Raw genomic sequence first — 22,170 nt, 5'->3', positions numbered from 1 at the left:
CCATATCTGCCAAGTGACCCTATGTAGGGGGAACAGTCCCTATTCTGCTCTGTGTCAGTGTGTATCAGGGATCCTTAGGATAGGTGTCAATCCATATCTGCCAAGTGACCCTATGTAGGGGGAACAGTCCCTATTCTGCTCTGTGTCAGTGTGTATCAGGGATCCTTAGGATAGGTGTCAATCCATATCTGCCAAGTGACCCTATGTAGGGGGAACAGTCCCTATTCTGCTCTGTGTCAGTGTGTATCAGGGATCCTTAGGATAGGTGTCAATCCATATCTGCCAAGTGACCCTATGTAGGGGGAACAGTCCCTATTCTGATCTGTGTCAGTGTGTATCAGGGATCCTTAGGATACGTGTCAATCCATATCTGCCAAGTGACCCTATGTAGGGGGAATAGTCCATATTCTGCTCTGTGTCAGTGTGTATCAGGGTCTCTGAGGACAGGTGTCAATCCATATGTCAAGGTGTCAATATGTCATATGTCAGGTGTCAATCCATATCCATTGTGATTTTGGAATGTTTGGTGATTTATGCCCTTTATGGATTAAAACCAGACTCTGCATCAACTGTGTAATTTTCCATGGGAGTTTTGCCATGGATCCCCCTCCGGCATGCCACAGTCCAGGTGTTAGTCCCCTTGAAACAACTTTTCCATCACTTTTGTGGCCAGAAAGAGTCCCTGTGGGTTTTAAAATTCGCCTGCCCATTGAAGTCAATGGCGATTTGCCCGGTTCGCCGGTTCGTGAACGTTTGCGGAAGTTCACGTTCGCCGTTCGCGAACCGAAAATTTCGTGTTCGCGACATCACTATCCTTGATAAGTAGATTGTGAACCTCAGTAAAGCTTATTTATATTATTAACTTCGATTGGTTTTGTCATATCTGCTGCTACCCTTGAACTTTGAAGGATATTATGTAAATTTAAAAAATAAAAATGCAGTTAAATATGTTTTGAATGTAGGTTGTACTTCAACAAAAGGAGAGGTCCAAGAAGAGGGGATATGTATGCCAAACAACTAATTGTCCTGTCCACTTAAATATGTCTAATTCTTTTTGTCCTCTTTACCTAATATATGTTACCAGTCAGTTTTTTTTAAGGGTATTCCTCCTGGTTTGTCCATATAAAATGCGAAATAAAAGATCTCACTGACTTGGTCACTTATATAAATGACATATCCTAATTTTACATGCTAAAACTTATAAACAAATACACAAAGGTAATATTGCTCACTTGCTAAAAAAAAGTTTTCAAAAATTCCTAAAACAGTTTCAATATATAAGTAAGCAACACATTTCATTCTAATTTAACAATGATACAAATTTTATGAATGAGAACACAATTACCTTAGAATTGGCCTCTTAACTATAAATGAATGAAGTGCCTGACACATTATCAGGATACTAATCCCCTTAAAATATCATTGGTGAGTCTCTTTGCATAAACAAAAAATTAGGAATGTATAATGAATAAGGGACGAGATTATATCAACATTTTTGGATACCATACAATTGGTTCAGTAATCCAGATGTGGTTGTTGCATCACACCATCCAGATATTGTCAAGAGAAGTCCACTGCTACGTCCTACTGTAATTTTTGAACTTGCGTGAAAACCCACAGGCAAAAGACAGTTGAGAGAGTGCGAGTGGGGTAATTTTTACATTTGTAGACTATATCTAAAGTTCCGGAAAACATTTATATGAAACGTTAACAAGCAGGAATTAGACATGTGCAATTCGTTTTGGTCCGAATGTGAATTTGGTCGAATTTCGGGCAATTTGGATGCCTCCGAATGTCCGAAGTATCGAAGTGCCTAATTGCCGAATTTTGGAAGTACCAAACCGAATTGCCGAAGTGCCAAATTTCAGAAGTGCCGAAGTGCTTTGGATTTCTGAAAAGTGGCAAAACAAGAGAGGAAGGGAAAATTAGGGGCAGGGTTAGGGAGACCTACAGATGTTCCGAATTGCCAAAGTTACGAATTTCGGAAGTGCCAACCGAATTGCCGAAGTGACAAATCTTTTTACTTACCCGAATTTCCAAACCAAAGTTTTTGCCCATGCACATTCGTTTCAGGAATCTGCAATTCAATAGGACCATCTAAAAGCCCATAGTGAGGTTTGGTGGTAGAAGTTTCCTGTTTTGTGGATGGATTTTGTCAATCTGTATTGTACATCTTGTTATAATTAAAGAAAATTTGGATGGATTTGCTTTGGTCAAATTAAGAAATGGAAGCTTAGAATTAAGTGAATGGACAGATACATGGGAATACTATTGGTGTAGCACTGACAGCAGGAGGTACGGGAGCTGAGCCTACACAGACTGCATATGTTTCCAGTTCATGGCAAGAATTTGCCATTTAGTAAACATTATGCTTTTTTTAAAGAAACACTGCCTAGAGGATTATTGGGGAAAATACCAACTTTTTTTTCAGTTTTTAATAGGGTTGTTAAAATATGATCTTAGTCACCCGGCATAAAGCAGCACTAGAGAGAGTCAATATTACACATACTGCTCTAAAACAAGGGGTGCCCAAACAGCATGTTCTTAGACGATGTAGAACTGTAAATCTCATGATGATTTGACTTGAGAATAGCAATAAGTAATGGAATTTGTAGTCTTAGATCATCTTAGAGAATATACATTTTGAACACCCGCGTTCTAAACTGTCTTAGTCAAAGTACTGACAACTCCATGGAAAATCTGTGACATTATTTGAAGTTAGTGCTCTATGTTATATAGCCAACGAGAACTACCTGGATTAAACATCAGTCTGACATTATGTGCAAAGTTTATGTACGTGACAAAGATTTGTTCTGTTTGTAAGAGTCTTTGGCTAGCACAGCACCAATATAAAATGTTGTGGAAGTAGCCAGAGGCGTAACTAGAAACCATGGGACCCCCCTGCAGCCTTTGCAAGCCCTCCCCTTCAAACCCCGCCCAAATTTCTGCGGCTGTCAAATCACAGTTTTCTCAATGCAGCTCAATGAGAAGTAAGGCAGGTGCTCTGAGCAACTGATGCCTCTTGAGTTTAGTTCCACTGAGCTAAACAAACAGGAAGTAACAGAATCTGTTGTCTGATTGACAGCCGGGGTGGGGGTGGTCTGGGTTCCATGTGCCCCCTTCTCCTCTTTATCCTGTAGTTGAAAACATTACCATTCTGTAGAGCTGTTCTATTCACCTAAATGGTGACTAGGACACTATAGCGTTAGGAAAACATATTTGTATTCCTAACGTTATTGTCTTCCTTTGAGTTAACATGAGTGTCTGGACATTGATCAGAATGATAAACACTACGAATGAAGAGCCAAATTAGCAAGTAGAGGAGAGTTATTTAGTTAACAAGTTTTTTTTTAAAAGCGTACAGCTACAATACTTTATGGAGAACTCTCTTAGGAAAGTATCTGTGCTACACCTTGTAAGATAGCCTGAATAAAGAAATAAAATCGTTAGGTTCTCTAGATCCTGGTTTTAAACACATAGAATTACATGACATGAACTTAAGAACAGATACATTTTCTCTATTATCTTATTCTAATAAAATATATACTGACCATCTTCCCATCATGTATAGATCTGACAACATCTGACAACGCATACTTAAAGAGATACTGTAGCTACTATAACAATTTCATCTCATTGGATCGGTTATAGTGAATGGAGTCCCCTGGCAGTGTTCCTACATTCGGTCTTAATCCATTTTCGAGCAGTTTAACAATGACTGAGGGTCCCTGGCCTTCTATATCCCAGCGCTTACTGGAGTTATGGCTAAGGCAGAGCTTGCACAATTCATTCTAGCCATACCAATACATACCAGCATAGAAGGCTATGACACTGAAAGAAATCACTTTCAGTCTAACACGGTCTCCAATTTCTGCGCAGGATAATGGTTGTTTATTTAGCCCAAGCAGCAGTGAGGGGATTAGGGCTCCTTTCTATCATTAAACCATTAAAAACTGTTTCACTCTAACCGGATGGTCAATGCCAACAGACTCCAGACATTATTACAACAACTATAAATGAAAGGGCTGCAGTGTCTTTAAAGTCCCATTTGCTTTTGGCTATGATTATTCCAACAGCCCTCTGTTTAAGCCAGGCTTATATAGTGTGAGCTGCTGACATTATAGCCATGATTGCATTATTATACCCATTTGGCTTCGAAGAGCAGCACAGACTACGGGTACTGATAATATAAACCTTTACAGTTGATAATCTCTTATTCCTTCCTAATTCACAGACAACAACACCTCTTGCTCCCTCATTCAATGTCATACAGGCAGGTAATGAGTATTTCATGAACGCACACTGCTTATATTTGGCAATTTAAACAGATATAAAAAGAGTATTTTTACCCAAAATAATTTTATTGTTGCTGTTGCTTCTGATACAAAAAAAACCCAACAATTATGTAATGTTATACAAAATTATTGTTATGTGCCTAACAACAAACAGAACAAAAAAAAAATACATCACACTGTTTGAAATGTAATAGAAAAATGAATCAGACCACATCAGTAAGAAAAAAAAACGTTGATTACTCCCCTTCCCTCCCCACCCCCCCTACAGAAATAACACATTTGGCTCAACACAAGACTGGACATAAAAAAAAGTATTTGTTGTAGCACCGTCTAGTAACTGAGTTTAATTTCACAATGTCTTGTATTTGCAGACCAAAAAAAATAAAATAAAAAAAAAGACTGTTTTTTTTTTTTTTTTTTTTCAAGTTTGAATTTAAGAAAAAAAATATTACAGTATTCACACATAATATTAGGAAGTGGCTGCCCTCAGCAAATAAAAAAAAATTAAAACAAATTAAAAATTAGAATCAAGTAAAAAATATATATATATATACTACAGGAATATGCACTTAAAAAAAATAGCAACAGTTAACATTTGTGGTTATACATAAATATTTTTTCTTTTTTAAATGGATGTACAGTGCAGTAACCGAACCGCCTCACAAGCTGGATGAGTGATGGAAGCACCTTTGTGGAATAAAAACAGTAAATTGTCAGGTAGTATTGTGTGAATTTAATACCATAATCTAAAATAGCACCATAATTTTTAATTTTTTTATTTATTTTTTTTACACATTTTCTTTTCTTTACGAAAAAAAAGGAAAATTTAATTACGTTTTGCTGAAGATGACTATGCAGTGAATGGTTCGAGCTTTGATTTGACAAATTGATGTGAACTCGTTTCAGGTGATCTCAACCACACTTAAAGCCCAAAAGGTCAGTCATTTAATTCATAAAAATGTATATAACACATAAGTAAACAGTAGTGGATAGCTCCACTAATTGATCAACCTAGGATAAATAAATAGATGATTAAAATCGTATTTCCACCCAGATGGTTTATTCAATGACCATTGTGCTCTGATGTGGTGAGAATTGAAATTTGAAAATATAAGCCATACTTACAAGGTGTGAAAACATTTTAAATTCACTTATATTTTAAATTGGCTATTTGGTAGTAAATTTAGAAATTTAGAGTTTCTTGTAGAAAAAAAAAAAATTAGGTAGATTGACTGTATTCCTGCAAAGAAATTGTAAGAACATACAAAATGATGGGAGTCCCGTCTCGGCAAGTTTCTATGGCACAAGAAGTGAAATAACTGATACCCTGAACCTCTTCTTGTGGGTCATCACAACACCTGTTCTAATATGTTGCAACGTGACCTCTTCATTTTATCATTACTTCTGGACCTGGCCAGGTCCACAAGTGTTGGTGGAAGAGGTGTTTCGTAAAGCTTTATATATTGGCGGCATTAAAATACAGCCAACAGAGGAGGTTACCAAAACCTGCTTTATGTCAGGAAAAGTGAGCTAAACAGTGGAATATAAAGACTAACAAATACTTTATCTGTGAGTACCTATATTTCTGTTTCAGAGTTGTTTAGTTATTACGCATACTTATGCTTACACAACGTTAACGGTGATCTAAATGGTTGAAACTAGCTTTCTAAATTGGGAAACGTTAATTACTGGAAAATATATTGTGAGATAGTTCCATTTTCCCAGAATCAGAATTTTTTTTTCAGTCAATACCAATATCTAATCAGTGAGTAGTCTAAAAAAAAAAAAAAAAAAAATCTCTAGAAAATTTGATACGAGTGATCAGGCCTAAAACTGTCCAAGATGTGACAATTTCTGGAATCAGAGTGCTCATGATAACAGTTATGTGTACAATGATGTCACAAACCTCCCATTCACTTATTTTATTATTAAGCATCCTGTAATTAGATATATGATATAACTGAATGGCCTATCTCATAACCTGTACTTCCTCTCTATCCACACAGTTGTCATCAGTTTGAGTATGTAGCAATATTTGTTCAAGGTTTTAGGGGCACGTTGACTTTATGGTAGGGATGACTTGTACAAATACACGTAACGTGCTCATGTGGCTCTGGATAAGGTAAATATGTTTCATTTATACAGATGATTGTTTACAGTTATCTAAAATCAGGGCAGGTTGATAACAATTTCAATTTATGGGATCTATTTGAGCTGATCTTTATTTCGCTTTTTAGAATTTTAGTATTTTGACCACCACCAGTAAACTGAAAAAGATGTAAACTCTACAGTAAACTGATCTTTCTACATTTCAGAGTTATTGGTATCAATTATTTCATTTATAGAGGATTCATATTTAATTTGTGACCAGAGTCCGCACCTTTGGCTTCTGCTTGCATTGACACAACTTTCTGGTTGGCAAAATACCTCCACATTAGCTACTGCAGTAATACGGTGGTTTTGACCCCAGACTTCATGGCACAATGTCACTCCAAGTTTTTCCATCAACCCCACTGGAAAATGCCTAAATCCTTTTGGCGTGCTTTGTCGATTGGGCTGGAAACCACTACAGAGTTAACTCTGGTATTGGATCCTCATAATGTACAGAACGGAAATACAGATTTGAGCACTTTTCATTCTATGCCTGTCAGGGAAGCATATGGAGTACTGAAGTGGAACAGTAAAAGAGCACAAGAGTTTAGTAACTAAGAATTGAATAGTAATAAAACTGAAAATAAACTGAACAATGAATTGCGAAATTTAGGCAAAAATAGGTGACAGTTATAACTGAGATATTTTTACGAATTGTTTGCTATTTTTCCGTTTTCAATTTACTACAATTCCTTGTTATCAAATATATCTCACAGTATGTTTTCAGTCTTTAGATTCTCCAATTATCACGTTCAACTCAGCGTTAATGCTATATTCGGTCGGTATTTCCACTCCAAATCTCAAACATAGGGTTTTAATCACATGCTCCTTGTCACATTTGTAACATTTGTTTCTGATGCACAACTAACTTGGAAAATATAAAAAAATACAAAATTGAAAAAACCTGACAATTATATATTTAACGTCTACAGCCACCGTCCTGCTTTCATTTGGTTTAGCCATCTGTGCATGCTCAATTACAGTTTATTGTTAGAGATTAGCTTTACATTTCAAACAATAAACCATAATACACTTTTGAGAAACAAGGTCTAAACCTCTAATTGCCACTTCTTTTTTTGCGTAAGCACATAATCATTACTTTAGTAAGGCACTGGCTGTAGTAGAATCTCCCACCATTCCGTTTTGTTTATGGATGTTTTTGGTGGGGACAGACTGACATCTCAGAGACCTCCAGAAAAACTCAGACCCACTTTTAATATATTTAAATATCAGCTGGCATTTCTGTGGATGCTTCACTTCATCTTTACTTATTTTATTGATATTTCTGCCAGCAACACTATTTTTAAATCCCTAAACCCAAGATAATTTTTTATTTTTTTGTATTTTTTTATGTAACAAAGACGCTATGAAATTTTTTTTCCAAAAATATATACGGACGTTGGTAATTGCTGGACTGATATTCCACATTTTCCATCAAACTTACGCCTTAGTGCGTAGGTTCTGACACAAAAGCTTGCTAATTAGACAGAAGAAAATTCTATAACTGTACAGTTCGGATCTTGTGAAGGTCATACAAGGAATGTTTGTTTGGGTTGTTAATATAGTTGGATTCGAAGTTTCATCTTGAGTGCTTGGCCTATTTCTCCGCTGAGGTAGTTGAGGTCCTTGCTGTCCTCTAATTTCTGCAGTTCCTTCCTGCGGTATAATGGTACACTGGCAATTTCCAAGTTGTATGTGCCAGGTGTCACTTTTTTGCGACCTAGGTGTAGATAGCTGAGGCCATCCTTTTGGTGGATGCGGAAGTGTCCTTCATCATTGCCCTGAGAGATAATGTAGCGTACATGGTTCTCCAGAGGTTCCAGAGCTGGGATTAGTTCCAGGATGTGCTGCTTGTTATCCAGATCAGAGATGTTAAGATTCATGATGAGTGGAGCATCTACATCAACACTGGCCAGACTGATGTGATGGTCCTACAAATAAAAGTTTATAAATGTTAATGTTGTCGTTTGCATAAAAAAATCCCACAAATATCTAGTCACCATGTTTTCTTCTTCTTCTAGAGTACAACCGTGGCCATAGATAATGAAAAATGTTTTAAGGAACATTCTAAGTATCATAACCACTTCTAAGAGCTGTTATGGTGCCTGAAGTGCCTTGGGCCTTTCCAGAGTAAGTAGTCAAAACATTTGCAAACAATTTGACAACTTACCTGTGGTCCACTGGGCATTGGTCACAGCCTACAGGCAGTGGTGTATCCTGGTTTTGTGCTGCCCTAGGCAGGACAAAACTCAGGAACCCCCCTTCCCCTCCCCTGCGCCACCCCCACCCAACCTTTCCCCCGCCCCGCCTTCTAAATACACACACACACATTCACTGACAGATACGCATACACTAGCTAACAGAAACACACACTCACTAACAGACACACACACTCACAGGCAAACACACTAACAGAAACACACACAGTCAGACACACACTCACTCACTAGCAGACACACACACACACTCACTAACAGACACACACACTCACACTAACAGGCAAACACACACACAGTCAGAGACACACACACAGTCAGACACACACTAGCAGACATACACACACACACACACACACTAACAGGCACACACACACTAACAGACACACACTAACAGACACACACACACACACACTAACAGGCACACACACACTAGCAGACACACACACACACACTCACTAACAGACACACACACTCACACTAACAGGCAAACACACACACAGTCAGACACACACACACTAACAGACACACATTAACAGACACACACGCACACTAACATTAACATATATATTTTTTTTTATTTAACCTCCCCCCAGCCTCCTTACCTTTGGGAATGGTGGGGGGGGTCTCTTTCTCCCTGGTGGTCCAGTGGCTGCTGGGCGGGCGGCGCGGGCGGGCGGCTGGCGAGGGAGCACTTCCTCTGAGCTGTCTGCTGAACTCCCTCGCACGCCGCCCGCAGAGTGAGGCTGGGAGCCGGAATATGATGTCATATTCCGGCTCCCAGCCTCACTCTGCGGGCGGCACGCGAGGGAGCTGAGCAAAGAGAGCTCAGAGGAAGTGCTCCCTCGCCAGCCGCCCGCTCGCCAGCCCGGCATGTCAGTTAGCCACAAGGCTAACAAGGCATTTGCCCTGGGCATTTCTGGGCAGTGTTTTTTGCCGCCCCCTAGAAAATGCTGCCCAAGGCAAATGCCTTGTTTGCCTTGCGGCTAAAACGTCCCTGCCTACAGGGCAGCTGGGAAATTGTGCACAGAACATCTGTTAGCTCAACTTAGCCAAGCCCAACAATTCAGTGCTACCTCATGGGCCATTTGCAGTCCAGCTTGACTACTTATCCTGTGATGGCCCCAGGGCACTCCTGACATCATAACCTCTGGTTAGGGTGATTGGACTGTTTCTTTAAGGTTACAGGAAATTGTAGCCATTGACAAATACTCCCATGTTAGTGGCTAACATCCTTTTTAATTTGATTCCTGGTACACGGACAAGGATTTGTTCAAGACTTGTGACAAACGTGAATAATTTGTTTCTCTATCAAATGCTGTGCAACCCATAGTGAAAATAAAAAAATAAACTTTACATTCCTTATCCTAGATCTACTTAAAATGTCAATGTTTTTCACTCCAATTAAATAAGCTATAAATGATATTCTAGGGAATAAAGAATATTTTAATTGAAATTAAAAAGTATTTCTTTACATTCAGGTCCTAACCTTCCAAACTGGTTGTGTCCTTCCCTTGAGGCATTCATTTTAATAGCATGTACGGATTTTTTTTGTAGCTCATAGATCAACAAATTGGGTATGTGGGAAAGGTCTAGATTTGAGGACTTGCATTTTAGCCAACATTCCGATCATTCACTTTAATTAAACTAACTAAACGTTAAACACAAAGAATCTGTAAGATCAACAAACAGAAAATGTCAGAGGAATTTAAAGTACCGTATCCCATTAAATTCTGTGGGGCCACCCTTTTACTCATTCTAACAATTTAGATAAACTGTAATAAAAACTGTTTGTACAGACATATACAGTATATATAGAACCATACTTTAGTTCTCAAAGACCTTGGAGGGATCTAATTAAATCACTCAGGTTTATTTTAACTCGCATGGGACCTATTAGGTTTAAATTGTGTCATTTCCTCATTAACTGAGAATACCCACAAAATCTGGACAAAGCTCTATTCTATTCACCACTGTTCACCCTGGTAAATCCAAATTCACACTATTAAAAGTTTAGTGCCTTTTCTTGAAGTACAAGGGAAGATGTGGTTCAAGAGGCTGGTTAGAAATCAGGTTCCATACTAAACAATGTTCCACAATTGCAGTCTATGGTGCATCTCCCCACTAATAAGCAGATAGCGTAAAATGTGGTATTTCTTACCTCATGACCCGAGGTTGAATTAGTGCTGCGTCTCTGTCTTCCTCTCTTTGGATACCCATTGATCTTACATTCATAGCAACCTTCTGGGGACAGTAAGTTCTCCTCATCTTCTTCAATTGGAGCTGGGAGGTAGCTGCCCTTTCCAAATCCCATGCCTGACACACAGTGCCTAGAAACCAAGAAAGGATGTGTTTTCAGCATGATCACAGTGATTAAATGTCCACGTATAACTGGCAGATGTTTGATTTCTATTAAAACATTTGTATATGCCTAACTAAACTTCAGCAGATCTAGAATGTCAAAGGGTTTCTCCAAACCTTTCTCAAACAATATATTTTTACATTGACATAGCTCTACGGGCTCTGCTATGGACTCTCTTGTGTTGCATGGATTCAAGCCATATTAAAAACAAATATGGAAAAATTAAAACTTCGCATCATAAAACAATAAACTCTGCGAAGGTTTAGACGTTCATAATACAGGTATATAGATAAGCAAAGTAAGAATGTTTAGAAATCTCTCCAAGAGAGTGTATATCAAGAAAATAATTAACACTTCAGCTTCCTCATGGTGGCCCATAACCCATCTGTCCTTGTTTCAGCAGAAGACAGTAAAAAATAGAAGAAAGTATATTTTGCATACAATTTGGGTATTGAGTATGAATAATCACACCTACTCATACAGATATATGAAATTAGTCCATTCTCCCACTCTAGTGCAGACCTTTATTCGGTATATACTCACCCTTGACCGGCTCGGAAGTATCCACCAGGGCAGCCACACAGATAACCACCATCAGTGTTGGAGCAACCATAGCTGCAAGGGGCTCCTCCAGCTGAGCACTCATCTACATCCTGGCAACCACCGAATGACTGATCGAAATCAAAGCCTGATGGGCAAACACACTTAAAGCTTCCCAAAGTATTGTAGCAGGAGGCTGAGCCGCAGGAGGACTGACTGGAACACTCATTCTCATCTGACAAGAGGAGATATTGCAAGGTTAGAGATAAACATTAACCATGGATGTAAATCAGATTTGTCATGTAGATTTTTTTTTTTGGTACTAAAAACACATTTTACAAAATGGTAATAAGAAGTGTTCTAAACAGCATTTGTAATGGTGGAAGTATAATTTATTATATATATATTTGAATTAATTGATCTTTAATATACATTAAATATAAATTTTTTAACATAAATGTTCATCCAAATTGAGTCTCCAATCGATCTTTTTTGCTAAAATTGTTAATATTCACCAACAGAAAAAATAAGAAATTTTAAAAATGAGCTTTCATTCTTTTACACAGACTATTTTCTGCATTACAATTTACATTATGCTGGTTAGTACCAGCCAATTAATAGATTAGAAGACTCACTGAAACAACCTTTGGGTTGGTTTATTTTCCAATATATTCAAAGAGACTTATGCCACGATTTGTGGAATGTCACTTTCTTACCTACGCACTGGTTCCACTGGTAATGTTGTACATAGCCTTGTGGGCAACCACATCGGAATCCTCCTAAGACATTCTGGCAACCATGTTGACAACGGTGGTTTCCGTCACATTCATCCACATCTAAGAAACAAAAAATATAGATCTACTGATACCTTGACAGAGAATTGTCAGGTGAAACAGAAAATGTACCTGCCATGATTATTTTCTAAGCAAACAAACACTTTGGTTAAATGTCTTTCAATGGGACCAAGATAAATTACATTATCTGGAAATCAAAATTAAATTTAGTCTGTAATGTAATATACCTTACAATTTTTTTTTTACTATAGGGTGATTTACTATGTGTCATTTTTGCAGCATCAGACTTCACAAAAATACCTAGAAATTAAAAATATTTCCAGCAAACTGACCCTAACTTTGTTAATAGGGGAACGATAGCCAAGTATGCACAGAATTAGCTTTTTAGTAAATACCTGAAATTTTTTTTTCTCCCAGTTTCCTAATCTAGTCAGTATGAATGCAATTTTAAGGTTACTAAACGATCCCTTAATTGTTATCATTTATTTTAGGAAGCTATTTTGTAACTTAAAGAAATGGAAATAATATAAGGCTCGGAAAATGAAACTTATGCCTCGTTTCCACTGAGCGGATCGGTTCGGGTCGGTACAGTTTGTAAGGTTTAGAATAGACCAGCCCATTCTGTTGAGCGTTTCCACTGCAAGTCAGACCTTTCAGGGCCATGCAGGGTTTAGAAAAAATGCTCTTCCTGTCCACCAATCAATGGATTGTATAGTAGCTCCGCCCTAACCGAACCGTTCCATTTCTTATGGCCCTACATCTGAAGCAGGACCCTGAATGGATCGGTACGGTTCGCTTGTATGGACCACTTTCATAATGGAAACACCCAAAATAGCGAACCGTACCAAACCGAACCGAACCGATCCGCTCAGTGGAAACGAGGCATTAGTGAGCTTTGCGGTAATGTTCCTTAACAAACAAATCTGTCAAATATTGAACACATCTTTTTGTGAATACCATCGCAACATTTTCCCAAAATAGAGCTGACTATGTTCCGTGCTTATACACAAACAAGCTGCTGATGTGAGGTGACCCTGTTGGTCCACTTTACCAATAAAATGAATTACCACTTGGGTTATTAGAATTGAATGACTCTACGAAATCCTTCAACGAGCAGCCATGGCCGTACCAATACGGAGTTCTCGGCTTGAAAGTATTTATTACACATTCTTCTTAATCATGGATAGTGTGGTTTAAATGAGCCTCTTGTGGTAACCCATTAGCCTGCCAGCGGTGTATTATGTAGTGCACTTGTGGAAACTCTCACCTTCACAGTTGCTGCCCGAGTTGTCCAGAGAGAAGCCTTTCTGACATTCACAGCTGAAGCTTCCAGGGTTATTCTGGCACATACCACGAGACCCGCACAGGGTTGGCTGAGCACTACATTCATTGTTATCTGTGGACAATAAGTGAGTGAGCCCAGCATGTACATTGTTGTAGAACAGGAAGAGTTCTTCTAATGAAAGAGAACATTCTTACCAATACACGAGGACTGGTGCTGGGTAAAGCCTGGTGGGCACTTGCAGTTGAAGCTTCCGATGGTATTAACACACAAGAACTGGCAGTTGTGCTGTTTTGTGGAACACTCATCCAAATCTGCGTATTTAAGGTACAATGTTAGAAAACGAACTATCCTGGCAAAACATATAAGCTATACAACACCCAATGTGACAGCCAACAGAACCTTAGATGTCATTACGACAAGACAATCATTCCAACTCTACATGACAATGGCTACTAAAGCAGATTCTATCTCACTACAAAACGTCACAACAAATATCTTCCTTTTTTTCCTGTGTGTAGTGCATGGAATGCATCAATTATCAAGTATACAGTTTGATATTGTTGCAATTTGGAGAAGGAACACAAAACGGTAGAACAAGATATTTATAATAACCTTTGCAGGTCTTGCCATCCTCTTGCAGAATGTAACCTCTAGGGCAAGAGCACTGGTAGCTTCCCTCTGTGTTCTTACAGATAAAATTACATGGTTTGGGTGATTGAGCACATTCATCCAGATCTGCAAAGACCAATGAAAAGTCATTATTTCTCAAACACAACATATATCAGAACAACAAGAGTATTGGATAATCTCGGAACATTCTTGAGGCCACTAATGATTAAAAAACTCATCTGGACATCATTGGTGCACATCTGAATTCACCGTTGGTTAAAATAAAAAAATGACATCCAACCCATCCAGAATAACTATTTTAATTTCCATTAAGCATTGACATTCCCTATCTTCACTTCACTAGTATCTACATACTTTGCAACATCTTCAAACTTTGTTTTTGTTACTTAGCAGAAGAAGACAACGATGTTCCCATACATTCTTCATGCTAGCACAGTCAGTCCCTTACCCACACAGGTTGTCCCTGTAATATCCGTGGTGTATCCCAGTTTGCAGTGACAGCGGAAGGATCCAATGGTGTTTATGCACTGTCCATTCTTACACAGGTTGGGCAGAACTTTGCATTCATCAATATCTAAAAGGAGACAAGTAGATAATTCAGCAAGTACTTCCGATAGAAATATCTGCATGGTGTGACATTGCTAATGTCATGAAAGTGCATCATAAATGGTACAGGGAAGGGTATGAAACCTTTACGTAGTTATAGTTTGCAACAACCTATTCATAAATTAACCCCCAAAATTTTACAATTTATATATATATATATATTTGTCATTTCGTCTTATTTATAGGTGGATGTGCTTTACCTCTTCCATCTGTGGTGAAACCAGGGCCATGTGGGCACATTTTCTTGTATGTACCAGTGCCAGGTAACGGGCACAGCTCGCACTGATTGCCCCAGCCTCGTCCACTGTTACAGCAGCACTCAGACTTGGTGACCATGTTGCGGTTGGTGGAGGACCCCTGGCACATCGTCTGGAGAACTTCGGTGAAGCAGAATCCCTGCCGGGTGTCTGAGGAGACAAAAGATAGAGATCAAACTTGGCCGTACATATCATTCACCAGTATTATCTCACTGGGGAAAATAAAATAAAATTAACCGATTGTTCATTTATTAGTAATTCACATATCATGTTTTACATGTGGATATGTATGCACTTGGATTAAGAACAAGACATTAAGTGCTTCCTGAAGGTGATGTATTTTGATCCATTGTTGCAACAGGAAGATTGACCTCTTACTGGGCTATTCACAAAACTTTTCGTGAATTAAATTAGCATGGCAAAACTGAGGCAATAATAAGGTGAAACTTTACAGATCAGCCATTTTTTTCCTTAATTTTTTTATTCGTATTTATTTGACAAAAATACAGAGTGTATATTAAGCAGTATATCTAATATGTGGAGTGATCATGTGGAGTGATCATATTATCACAATATGTGTACACTGATCATATTTGAGTTGTTTTCAAGGCCGTGCCTAGAACGTGTACTCACCCACACACTCGGTGCCAGAGGCACTGACCTGGAACCCATCATTACAGTCGCATCGGTAGCTGCCAATGGTATTAACACAGCGGCCGTTGGGGCAAATGTTGGGTTTTGTGCGACATTCATTTTCATCTGTAACAGCATAAACAGGAAAAGGGGTATGTAACACAGCATTGGTCATTGTGCAGTAATATAAAGATAGACTTTTTGTGCACCACCGTAAGTGTTTGGAACGCAACCATAATGGTGTGCAGACACAACAGTAACTCAAACAGAACAAACACTGGAACAAACAAAAAGCTAAAACCAAAACATTAATATCCGCACAATCAAAAAAAAAAATATCTGTATTCTTACCCATACAGCCCTCCCCATCTGGGCGCCGTTGCATGCCTGGTGGGCATATGCACATGAATGTGCCAATAAGGTTTTTGCACATCATGCCACGCGACTCGCAGTCATGGAGACCTTCGGCGCACTCATCCAGATCTGCAAACATAAGATTACATTACATTAAGCCTGCCGTGAAATTTACCAGGGCGAAATTTTCAGCGCTGTACAATTCCGCATTGATTACCATATCAATAATTCTTGAGCATAAGAAAATTACTGTGGAAATCATATCCATGAAGGGGGTCACTTTTAAAGTGTGCAAACACCCCATGGTTATTATTAAGGAGTGTCCATCACTCTTGCTCCTCACTTCTCTAACATCAAATAATATGGATTTCTAACATCTTCCAATGTTCTATGATAAAACTAGTCTATTTGCAGATCAGAATGTAATCTAATTAACAAGACACACACTATTATTGCTGTTTTATTGAGCGTCGGCGCTATTCTGATGAGCTGAAATTTCACGTTAATTTAATTTTAAAAGGTTTGTTCCCAGCTTTCTCTCCTATCTTCCACTTTAATCATTCTCAATATGTTTTACTTTCATATCTGTGATTTATTATTGTGCTGTTTTTTTTTTTTTTTATAAACCTTGTGTATATTATTGTATTATGGACCCTTTAAGCTTCTTGAGAACAACTTTATTGATATTTATTAACAAAAACAAGAGAGTGTCCATATTCAAAATACCTGCCTTAAGAAAATTGTAAAATGAATTTCTGGTCGGTGCGCCCAGAAAAGAGAATGGGTTCAGCCATAGCTAGCTGCTTCCCAATGACGGCTTTTACCTTTGCACATCCTGCGGTCCTCTCTCAGGGTGTATCCGGAAGGACAGGTGCACTCATATGTTCCATAGGTGTTTATACAGCGGAAAGCACAAAGCAGAGGGTTTGTGCACTCATTGATATCTAAAAACAGATCACACCGGGTTTGTCTCAGTCATCAACTCAGCCTACAAAAACTTCTAAAATGCATTTTGTCACCATCAAATTTTATCTTAATCAAATACGGAAAAATGACAGACCCGCTTTAAGAAAATGAAAACTATCAAGAATACACTACTGAGTGTACCTGCAAACCCCGAACGAGTCTTACACAAGTGGTAAAGGAAACAAATATTTCATTAAAACAGGTACAGACCCCAAACGCCATTTGCCCCATATTTATGTTTACTTGTTAAAATTATTTCTATAGTTAGATACCTTCGCAAACCATCATTGGGCCGGGTTCAAACCCTTCATCACAGGCACATTCGAATCCTCCAATCACATTGGTGCATGTACCATTGCCGCATGGATTCCCAACGGAACACTCATCGAAATCTGTAGATATTTTATGTTCTATTAGTACGCACATCCGACCTGATCATTTCACATGGATTTTACATTGTAGCCTGCTAACATAACTGTGATAAGTACAAATATTATAATGCAATAACATTATTTCTATACTTCACATCATGACTACAAGAACAGCTGTTTCAACATTGTACGCTCTCATTTTATAAGTTAATGTTAAAGCTACATATAGTCTGTAAAAACTCAAAGTTAGATTGTCTGCCTACTCACCAACACAGTTAATTGCTGTATAATCCAGAAGATAACCAAAAGGACATTCACAGCGGAAAGAGCCGTCTGTGTTAATACAAACTCCGTTGCGACAGATTCCAGGATTCCCAGCACATTCATTCACATCTACAGAGAACAAAAAATTATTAGAAACATAGAATGTGACGGCAGATAAGAACCATTCGGCCCATCTAGTCTGCCCAATTTTATTAATACTGTTATTAGTACCTGGCCTTATCTTATAGTTAGGATAGCCTTACGCCTCTCCTACGCATGCTTAAACTCCTTCACAGTGTTAGCCTCTACCACTTCAACTAGAAGGTTATTCCATGCATCCACTACCCTCTCAGTTAAGTAATACTTCCTGAAATTATATTTAAACCTTTGCCCCCCTAATTTTAGACTATGTCCTCTTGTTGTGGTAGCTTTTCTTCTTTTAAATATAGTCTCCTCCTTTACTGTGTTGATTTCCTTTATGTATTTAAATGTTTCTATCATATCCCCCCTGTCTTGTCTTTCCTCCAAGCTATACATGTTAAGATCACTATAGTCACCTAAATTACTTTAGCTAAATAAAGCAGTTTTAGTGTATAGATCATTCCCCTGCAATTTCACTGCTCAATTCACTGTCATTTAGGAGTTAAATCACTTTGTTACTGTTTATGCAGCCCTAGCCACACCTCCCCTGGCTATGATTGACAGAGCTTGCATGAAAAAAAACTGGTTTCACTTTCAAACAGATGTAATTTACCTTAAATAATTGTATCTCAATCGCTAAATTTAACTTTAATCCCATACAGGAGGCTCTTGCAGGGCCTAGCAAGCTATTAACATAGCAGGGGATAAGAAAATCTTAATTAAACAGAACTTGCAATAAAGAAAGCCTAAATAGGGCTCTCTTTACAGGAAGTGTTTATAGAAGGCTGTGCAAGTCACATGCAGGGAGGTGTGACTAGGGTTCATAAACAAAGGGATTTAACTCCTAAATGGCAGAGGATTGAGCAGTGAGGCTGCAGGGGCATGTTCTATACACCAAAACTGCTTCATTAAGATAAAGTTGTTCAGGTGACTATAGTGTCTCTTTAACCTTTTATCATGTAATCCATTTCCTGCTGCTCTATTACATTGTCTACCTACCTTTAAGTCATCTGAAATTATTACTCTTAAATTCTTTACTCACATGTTGAGGTGAAGGTTAATGTAGAAAGCTCTTATTTGTATGGGTTTAATGCTAAGTACGAATAATCTATGCTCAGTGATAAATGGTAAAATCCTCTTACATAATTAGGATAAACCGTGTACTTTATAGAGTAAACCACTCTCTGGTCAGTGTACTTAAGGTAACAATTATGGGTTTACGATTTACACACCTGGTTTTGTTTGCATTTATATGTTTATTGTACAACTTTGTCTATCTATGTAGTAATGTTTCTACATGTATACTATGCATTTTATTTCTGCTGTTCTTTGTTATAATGTGTACTAATAAAAGTTTCCTCTGCATAATAATTATGGTGTGTTTATTCTACATCTAGATAGAACATTGAACAAATGAAAACATTGTCAAGTAAAAAGCCCAAAGGTCAAAAATTAAATTAGAGTGAAATATATTTTAGTAATTACTGTGACACAGAGATAAGGGCAGGGTTTTTAGTTAGCACATTAACAAACTAACTGAGCTATCTCATCAATAATAGAACTGATAAACTTAGAACCCTACAAAGAACATGAATATTTACATGGACATTCTGCTAAACGTATTGTGCTAGAATTATTATAAAGTATACATAGATACAGAAAAATAAATTTGAGGCATTTATGTGGTCAGATTTATTGAGTTAATGTAAGACGTTTGCTTAGCTGTTACTTACCTTCTCTATTATCTCCTATGCCAGGAATAGCTCCATGTCCAAATGGGCAGAGTTCAGTGAAGGCCACTAAAAGGACATAGTAAAAGAAGACAGTGTAAATATCACTCATGGAGATATAGTGTATCACATCTTCCACCACCTATACAATCCTACTGATAGAATCAACGAAGCTACCTGACCAAGGTCAAGGACAAGGTCAAATCCACTATACAATGTTGACCACCCGTCTCACACTCAACTGTAAATACATAAAATGTCTTTGTTTGTTTTTAATATTTCATTGGGATGAATTGCAAACTAATTTACCAACATTAGGCTCCATAAACATTAAAGCAAAAAAAAGTGGGTCTGGATATTTTTTGGCAATATATAATATAATATAATTATTTTGGCTTCATATGCTAATAAAAAAAGAAAACACAAAAGTCTACCACAATATATAGCTACATATAAGAGCATTTAAGCATGTTACTGTCCTTAAGTGTTCCGTTATTTTTTTTAGAAATTCGATTAAATTCCAAATACATCTAATCACTCTCTAAGTAAATTTTGTTCCGTATAATTCTTACCACTTCCTTCGGTGGGGCACAGCTCGCACGGGTCGCCCCAGCCCTCTCCGGGCATTTTGCTGCAGCAGCACATAGCTTTTGTAGTGTTGGAAGCTTTTGGAACTGAGCATTTGCCGTTATCGAATTCAGTAAAACAGAAGCTCTCGCGAGTGTCTGTAGAAAAAGATACTGTGTAATCAGACACATGCGCTCATAGTGGCAATATTACATATACAGTGGAACACTACAAGTGCTGTGTTACATGGGACGGTTCTTAACCTTGGTTCTTAATTATCCTGGCAAAAGGAATGGAATGTGGTGGAACTAAAATGAAAAAAAAAAATGCACAAGAAACAAGTGTAGTGGAGGACCCAAGGACATGTGGGACAAGTGAAGGAGAAGTAGGGAAAGAAGAGAGAAATAAGGAAGAGAGAAAAAGGCAGTTACAATGTAAGATAGGGGTACCAACAAGTAGCCTTCCAGCTGAAGAGGTAGAGGTTAACACAGTGAAGGAGTTTAAGCATGAGTGGGATAGGCATAAGGCTATCCTAACTATAAGATAAAGCCAGGGACTAATGAAAGTATTTAGAAAATTGGGCAGACTAGACGGGCCGAATGGTTCTTATCAGCCGCCACATACTATGTTTCTATGTAGTCCTCTACAGTTTGACAAAGCAACACAGAAGATATCATTCTACAACAGCTGGAGAATTAGAATTTAGCCACACTAATGTCCATTAAAACATCTGGTGAGCTTGCAGTTCAATATTTCTGGCTGTAGAAGAAGACAAAGTGCTAGGTGTTACTGTGTTAGTGGTCGGTGTTGCACTGACCAAAGCAACGGCGGCCATTATCAGACAGGACAAATCCCGGAGGACAAACGCATTGGAAGCTTCCAGGAGTGTTGGTGCAGGTTCCAAACAAGCAAATGTTAGGCTCTTCGTCACATTCATTGATGTCTAATGGAATAAAAACAGAAGTCAGAAGCAAAACTTTAAATCATATAGCCCTCTGAAAATATATTAAATAATAATATTGCATTTTACGCTTAATGTCAGGCAACATCTTATTGACATTTTCTAGAACTCTCAACCAAAACACTATTTAGATTTGGGCTAGTTTCATGGACTGCGTGGACGTTCAAGTCATTTTTTTTGCTGCTAGATACATATTAGGCATTTGTGGCAATTTCAGGTGCACGATCAGGAGACTTTCTAAAAAGTGTGATGGATGATACTTGGAGCTTAGAATATCGTTAAATATTATGGATCTTGGACTTCCAGCTAATGGACTTCCTCATTCTGATGTTGGTACATACTTAATCTTGGAATTGTAATTGTAGTGTGAACTGCTTGAGAAACCAAGAGGCAGTATTAAATATGCCAGTCCACGAATGTACCCATCTGTATTGTTGCAATAGTCCATTAAATGCAAATTTGTTGTGCTTTAATTCATTACTTTGTGGTTTTTATATAAATAGCAATACTATAACGCTGGCAACATTACATAACCCTGTTCATGGTTATACAAAAATAAAACAATAGATTATCTTACTATCTTGTAGAACATTTTTATTTGACTAGCAGAATTTTGGAGCCGTACGCTTTTGGGACAACACGTCTTTATCAAGTCTAAAGGGTCTCTTGAAAGCTTGTTGTTTTAAAATTCTGTTAGTCCAATGAAAAGCATTAGAGCATTCTAAGATTATTTATTATTTTATTTCTGTATCACTTCACAAATATGGCTATTATTTCAACTCCAACACAGAAGACACTTACCAATACAATTGTCATTCTGCACTTCATATCCAAGGGGGCAGATACAGCGGAACGATCCCTCCAGATTTTGACATGTTCCAGGAGAACAGGTCCCAGGCAAACTGGTACATTCATTAATGTCTGCAGACCAGAACATAATATAATTACTGCAAACTAAAATGACTCTGACATTACAGCACTCAATGTTCATTTATGATAAAAAGCCTGAATAATATGAGCAAATAGTTGACTGAGACAAATATCTCA

General features: G+C 37.9%; 1 protein-coding gene across 1 annotated transcript in view; it reads right to left on the bottom strand.

Annotated features, from left to right (window-relative positions):
* Positions 1-6,984: 6,984 nt before the first annotated feature.
* The window catches only part of LOC134611756 (fibrillin-2-like), a 146,633-nt gene continuing 131,447 nt past the window's right edge, over positions 6,985-22,170 (bottom strand). The window contains exons 48-65 of the mRNA XM_063455964.1: positions 21,925-22,044; positions 20,980-21,105; positions 20,168-20,320; positions 19,599-19,664; positions 17,728-17,853; positions 17,362-17,481; positions 16,948-17,067; positions 16,121-16,252; positions 15,770-15,895; positions 15,080-15,286; positions 14,722-14,847; positions 14,256-14,378; positions 13,838-13,954; positions 13,626-13,754; positions 12,281-12,400; positions 11,568-11,799; positions 10,824-10,992; positions 6,985-8,377 (exon numbers count right to left, since the gene is read on the bottom strand). Coding sequence (XP_063312034.1) covers positions 8,003-8,377; positions 10,824-10,992; positions 11,568-11,799; positions 12,281-12,400; positions 13,626-13,754; positions 13,838-13,954; positions 14,256-14,378; positions 14,722-14,847; positions 15,080-15,286; positions 15,770-15,895; positions 16,121-16,252; positions 16,948-17,067; positions 17,362-17,481; positions 17,728-17,853; positions 19,599-19,664; positions 20,168-20,320; positions 20,980-21,105; positions 21,925-22,044 — 2,687 coding nt within the window. The 3' untranslated portion in view covers positions 6,985-8,002. The remainder of the gene's footprint in view (positions 8,378-10,823; positions 10,993-11,567; positions 11,800-12,280; positions 12,401-13,625; positions 13,755-13,837; positions 13,955-14,255; positions 14,379-14,721; positions 14,848-15,079; positions 15,287-15,769; positions 15,896-16,120; positions 16,253-16,947; positions 17,068-17,361; positions 17,482-17,727; positions 17,854-19,598; positions 19,665-20,167; positions 20,321-20,979; positions 21,106-21,924; positions 22,045-22,170) is intronic.

The sequence above is a fragment of the Pelobates fuscus genome, chromosome 5 (genome assembly GCF_036172605.1).
Source record: "Pelobates fuscus isolate aPelFus1 chromosome 5, aPelFus1.pri, whole genome shotgun sequence".
NCBI classification, from domain to species: domain Eukaryota; kingdom Metazoa; phylum Chordata; class Amphibia; order Anura; family Pelobatidae; genus Pelobates; species Pelobates fuscus.
Note: the sequence above shows the minus strand (reverse complement) of the source record. Positions and strands in the feature narration are given on the sequence as shown.